This window comes from Oncorhynchus masou, chromosome 12 (assembly GCF_036934945.1).
Source record: "Oncorhynchus masou masou isolate Uvic2021 chromosome 12, UVic_Omas_1.1, whole genome shotgun sequence".
NCBI lineage: Eukaryota > Metazoa > Chordata > Actinopteri > Salmoniformes > Salmonidae > Oncorhynchus > Oncorhynchus masou.
The window spans coordinates 40663178-40669706 of record NC_088223.1 but is presented as its reverse complement, the minus strand read 5'-3'; the positions used below and the strand labels follow the sequence as shown (position 1 = coordinate 40669706).

The 6529-nt window shown below is 39.8% G+C and overlaps 1 protein-coding gene across 1 annotated transcript; it reads right to left on the bottom strand.

Annotated features, from left to right (window-relative positions):
- Positions 1 to 3985, bottom strand: LOC135550090 (protein Bouncer-like). Its single transcript, XM_064980563.1, has 3 exons — positions 3797 to 3985; positions 966 to 1076; positions 1 to 734 (listed from the first exon to the last, which is right to left on the bottom strand). The coding sequence occupies exons 1-3, from the start codon at positions 3846 to 3848 to the stop codon at positions 517 to 519; spliced, it is 381 nt and encodes a 126-aa protein (XP_064836635.1). The 5' UTR covers positions 3849 to 3985; the 3' UTR covers positions 1 to 516.
- Between the last annotated feature and the right edge of the window lie 2544 nt (positions 3986 to 6529).

Sequence of the window (6529 nt, the reverse complement as noted above, 5' to 3'; positions counted from 1 at the left end):
TGAGTTAAATGTGTTTAGTCTTTATTTGATTATTTGTTCAACCATTTCACACACACACAATGTAGTGTCTCATAGTTGTAGATAATTCTTTAACGTGTAATATGTTTATTTATTGTACATAGAATACATAGAAATGTTATCTTTATAAAAGAGTACAGAGTGAAACATACTCACTGGGGAAAATGAAACGTTGCTAGATAATGATAATTGATAGTGACATCATGAGTGAGAATTTATGCCATTAAAAAGTACTTGTGTCACACAAATAAGTTCCCAATATAAATACAATGACATTGATTGAACTGTACATTACAATGCTGTAGTAGGATGTTGTTTAGCCTAGAGGTAAAATCAGTTTGAGTTGGTACTTGGAACTAAAGTTTAGTGAAACTAGCCTGAATAAACATTGCAGTCTTTCCCAGAAAAAAAACAGTTTCAGTATATTGTGTTTTTAAGAACTACAACACACTTCAATGGAAACCTATGGAGGAGGTCTCCTTATTGTGCAGGGTTAGTTTAAGTGAAAGTGCTCCAGATGGCCACCAGGGCGGCACCAAGGGCCACAGTGAGAGGGAGTTGGATGGCTACGGCCCCATTGCACTGGTCGGTGCTGCAGCAGGTCTGTGTGACGGTGTAGCCGGCTGTCAGGATGCTACCAGTGGATGTGGTGTTGCAGAAAGTTGTGGCCAGGCAACCCTTGCGCTTGAGATTCACCATGTTAGTGGCATTGAACACTGGAAGACGGAGGAAGAACAATTGCAAATACAGGTAGTTTTTGTTTGGGTAGTACTTTATTTTACAGTACAACTATTACTAGATATTATTAACTGATAAATTACATTCTGAAATGGGAATTACACAGTAATAATCTAAGAATTATACAGTAATAACCTAGAATTACACAGTAAGTCAATGACATATTTTTATTGTAGCTTTCTACTTGGACGAAACCACAGGGTCAGTACCTGCTTGTGCAGTGAAGCAGTTGGGCTGGTCGATGTTACATTCTAAAGTTGAACCCATAAAACAAAGGCTGGACAACCCCACAGTACATGTGTTGCACTTCAGGGACTCGGCTGTGAGATGGAATGAGAGAAAGATGGAGACACAGAGAGCAACGAGGAGAGAGAAGAAAGAGGAGAGAAACAAATAAGATTGCTGTCATCTGTGCCATTTACATATGTACAAACATACACATAATTTATTTTTTTATTTATTTTTTTGTTCAGTCCAGTCCAGCACAAAATAAATATTAGGGTAATACCTGGCAGTTTAATTAATTAATTGAAGGACTCTATTTTGACTACTTTAAATTATTGATTGTACAACCATACACCCAGAGAGAAATTATTCTTGGACTGAAAAGCACTTTTAGTGGAGTGTTGTCCTATTAAAGTTTCCATTTGGTGACGTCTGATAGTAGGAAGTGGTGTAAAGTACTTAAGAACAAATACATGAAAGTACTATTTAAGTCGTTTTTTGGGGTATCTGTACTTTAATTTACAATTTATATTTTTTACTTTTACTTTTAACTCACTACACTCCTGAAAAGAACACAATGTACTTTTTACTCCATACATTTTCCCTGACATTACATTTTGAATGCTTAGCAGGACAGGAAAATAGTCCCGAGAACATCCCTGGTCTTCCCTGCTGCCTCTGATGTGGCGGACTCACGAAACACAAATGTTTTTTTGTGAATTATGTCTGAGTGTTGGAGTGTGCCCCTGACTATCCATAAATATACCGAACAAAAATATAAATGCAACAATTATCCATTTCAACCGGATGTGGATGTCCTGGGCTGGCGTGGTTACGGTCTGCGGTTCTGAGGCCTGTTGGACGTACTGCGAAATTCTCTAAAACGAGGTTGCAGGCGACTTATGGTAGATAAATGAAATGTAAATAAATGTAATTCTCTGGCAATTTTATTCGGGTTAACTGAAAAGCAATCTCTTCACTGGAACTCCAGTATTCTCCAACCTGCTTGAAGTTTGTTAACAAAAATGTATTTAAGGACCAAAAATCTGGTGGTTACCCACACCAATAGTGTTAGAGCAAAATGGTACTCAGCATCATCTGGATATGTGTGCAAAAAAAGTTCAACATTCACCTTCTGCTACATTTTCTGTCAATAATTCCAAGGTATACACCACACTTCTCCAGTGGATGTGTCATAACATAGTCTACCTGAACACTTCTCCCTCGCTCAAATACAGCTGTGCCTATTCAGAGATCGTTGGCGTGGGAAACGGCAAATTCGCTGAGCAAATCTGAGTATTGAGAATATTTATTTTAATCTGGATATTTTATTCTTCAAATATAGCCTAATTTCGGAACTCGTCAATATTTTGCATATTTTCAGACAGATCCGAGGTCAGTGGCCACCGGAGTATGAGTGGAGCTGAGCTGGAGCATAGCGAGGAATAGAGCATGCCCAATTTGACTGGAGCGCAGAGCAAGAGGAAATACCCGGTCTAGTATGCATTTGAAGTCTCCTTGTGTGCTGCTATAGCCCCTTGGTTTAGCTATTGTCATGGAGTTTGCTAAATATTTTCCTTGCTAAATTAAGGTTACTTACAGGAATGAGAACCAAGAGCAAGAGAGGGAGTGCGGTGATGTAGAGTCCAGAATCATTGTGGAATCTGAAAATACACTTATCCCGAAAGCATGATGGTTTTCTTACTACGTGCACATGCTAATAGAAAGAAACCAGGTGGGTAGATAACTAAGTGTGTCATTGTAGCAAAGTATTTATTTACTAAAAATCAGATCTCTTCAACGTTTCGTTCATTTTTGTTCTATTATCCATACAATATGCCATCATTGATTTTGTCCCAATATTCCCATGTTCAATGAGTTTTCCGTTTTGATTGAGTTATTTTGCCTAAAAACCTTTAGGCATACCTATTCTCTGCTGTTAGCCTTTTCTCCAGGCACCATCGCATGAGCCTGATGCCACAGACCGGCCAAACTCGTGTTTCTAAAATTGAATTACAAAAATGAATTCAAACGCACTAATATGTCATTTTTCATTTAATTTGTATTTAATTCTAAGGAAATTCAAAGCTAATGTCCCTACCAGCCGATTGTGTCGCACTCGCAAACGATTCACACTATATTTATTTGTAGGCTATAGCTTTGAAATATAAATAATATAGACTAAATAATTCATTGCCATTCCTTCTTAGGCTCCTTGTCTGGATCTTGACCTATTTTGAGTGTTTATATGCTGTAGAATGTGACATTTAGCTTATTTGAAATGATGTGCGCTTCTTCCATTCACGTGTTCATGTTTATTCAAAGACTTTTCATTCAAATCCATATGGTTTGGTTTCAATACTTCAAAACCAAATCGTAGGTCCAGGTAGTCGCACAAATAGATGGGTGTTGGTTAAATTGTGATTTTAATGAATGGCGCGAATTTGGAGTCGCAGTTTTTTATTTTTGTGAGCTAGGACTGGTTTTTAGCGGAGCGGTTGGAAAGGTGGTTGGAAAGGATGTATAGAGCCGTGCGTGAGCACCAACATGAGCGATAAACGGGATTTCCGACTGCTCAACTCCACTCACATGCAAGCATGATCCAACCGAGCTTGACTTTTTACGCACTCATTCTTCATATCTCCAGTCATCACATTCTTTGTCATGATCGCAAACAAAGAATCAGTTAAAAACTGTTGTGGATTTTAACGGTCATTTTTTTTCCAATTTACAAAAAAAGTATTTTTAGAACAAGCCCCAATTTGTCTAATGAATAATAATAATAACCTGCCCAGAGAGAATAAAACCAACTTACCGACAGCAAAGAGTCCCACCAGCGCCACACATCCCCACATTAATTTGTTCATCTCTATCCAAGTGGAGGGAAAAATATCAAAGTTCTATAGTGAGTATAATGAGTATTGGAATGATGCAACTCAGATAATCCAGAGTCCAAATTGCAATTTAATGAGGTGTAGAGCTGTGTAGAATGAGGAGCACCAACTTGGACAACCATTTATATGCTGAGGGTCAGGTGCTGATGGAATTTTGGAAACAGGATGGTAATAGGGTGTAACAGGCAACAGGGTCATATGACACCCATAAGTGGACAAATTGAGATGTTGGTGAGTAGTATGAGAGGAATGGCTGATGTGGGTGGAGAAAAGGTTAACGAGTGCTTACAGATCAATGGCAGGGTAGAGAATCAAACAAAGGGAGTATGATGTTATGTTTGCGACACCTGTTGCCTGAGGAGGAGGGAGAGACAAAGAGAGGAGAAAGTGGAGGAGGAGGAGGAGGGAGAGACAATCAGACAAAGACAGTCGGACAGACCAACACGTGTGTGAGTGTAATAATAATAATACACTTTAATTTGTTTGGCGCTTTTAGTTACAGAGTTTTCTCAAAGCTAGATTCACAGTCCTAACAGATAACAACCCCCTGACATATATAATGAGGAAACCAAAGCTAGATGCCTGTGAGCAATGGTGGGTCTCTAAACTGGCCCCATTCGACTTTGACTTGAAGTACATCCCGGGCCACAGAATGTCCCAGCAGACCTGCTTAGTCAACAGTCGTTCCATGGAGCTAGGAAGGCAAGTGAGTTTCCAGAGTATGTGACTTCAGAGTCCATCCAGGACGCATTCAAACTGTCAGTCCATATCCAAGGTGGTGCGATCCTGGCTCAAGTCTCTTCTGAAGGGCTGAAAGCAGTTTTGGAATCCTGTTTGGAGTTGGATGCGAGTCTGCCAGCATCCTTCAGCATGAAGGGGGAGCGGCTACTCTTCCAGTCCTTTCTTCTGATGTGATAGAGAGAAAACAGAAGGCGGATCAGGTCTTGGCAACGGGTGGCGTACTTTGTTGAGAGGAGGAGGAGACCTTCGTTGAGAGAGAAGGCTCATGTGACTGCCCAAGTTTTGAGAATGCTGATGCGTTGGGATAAACACAAAATCAAGGACGAGATCCTCTACCGAAGATCTAAGTACAGAGTTGTCAAGAAGAGGTAACAGCTGGTGGTGCTAGACTCCCTTAAAACCTCTCTGGGCTAGGGGCAGTATTTTGATGTCCGGATGAAAAGCGTTCCCAAAGTAAACTGCCTGTTACTCAGGCCCAGAAGATAGGATATGCATATAATTGATAGATTTGGATGGAAAACACTCTAAAGTTTCTAAAACTGTTAAAATAATGTATGTGAGTATAACAGAACTGATATGGCAGGCGAAACCCCGGGGACAAACCCCCCCCCCCCAAAAAAAAATTCGGCCTACCACTGTTTTCAATGGCTGTCACTTTTATTATAAGGCGAAAACCTCCCAGATTGCAGTTACTAGGGTTTCCACTAGATGTCAATAGTTTTTTGAAAGAGTTTCAGACTGGTTTTTAGAAAATTGAGCCAGAAGTTGTAGTTTTTCTAGGTGGCTCCCATTTTGGCTGTAGTGTTCCCATGAGCATGGAGGAAAGCCAGTTCTTTGTTATTTATCTCCGGTAATGAACATACTATTCTCCGTCGTCAATGTAATTGTTTATTTACGTATTAGGATACCTAAGGTTTGATTATAAACATTGTTTGACTCGTTTGGATAAGTTTATTGGTAACGTTTGGGATTCATTTTGTATGCATTTTGAAGGAGGGAAACCGGTGGATTATTGATTAAAGCTACACGGGTTGTGAATCCAGCCAACATGTCAGATTTCAAAAAGGCTTTTCGGCGAAAGCAAATGATGCTATTATCTGAGGATAGCACCTCCGTAAACAAAAGAGAGAAAACATATTTCACGCAAAACGCAGAAATAAAAATATAAATCAAGCCTTACCTTTGATGAGCTTCTTCTGTTGGCACTCCAATATGTCCCATAAACATCACGTCTTAAAGTTTGATGAAATTAAGAAGGTGTGTGTGTAGGAGAGTGAAAAAGGTTATTCCCATCAAACTTCAAATTATTAGAATAGTACACAATGCAGAACATAACAACCAGGTTGGAGGTCAGTGGCCCAAGCCCGCGAACAGGAATATTTCAAGTTCAGACAGAAGGGGGGAGTCAGATCGCTATGATCGCCAGGAACTTTACTTTTGGTGTCTATTTTTAATTGTTGCGCTACTGGTGCTGCCTGTTGATGTTCGGTAGGCAGCAACAGTAGCTGAATGATGTTAACACCTTTGGGTTTGGTTTCATTAAATGTACTTTATTTCATCTGGGTGCTTGCTTCACCTACTAACACCCTGGTACTACCCGTAGCTCCCGTTCTCCTCAGTCCGAGAAAACACTGAGAGAGAAAGGTATGTGTTGCAGATTACTCCTTTGTAGTAGTCCATAACGTGAAATAAATAAAACATCCCAAGGTTAATGTTGTATATATTGTTATAAGGGAGTGTGAGACTATTGAAACATGTAACTTTCAGAGTTTTATTGTTGTTATTAATATAGTTTACAGAGTGCTAAAAAGTGCTGCTGTTGCTAGCTATCATGCCTTTCTGTGATGCAGACGATTAGCTGAGCTGCCGACTGCTGCTTGCGTTGCATGATGGAAGATTATAGTTTTGGCCCT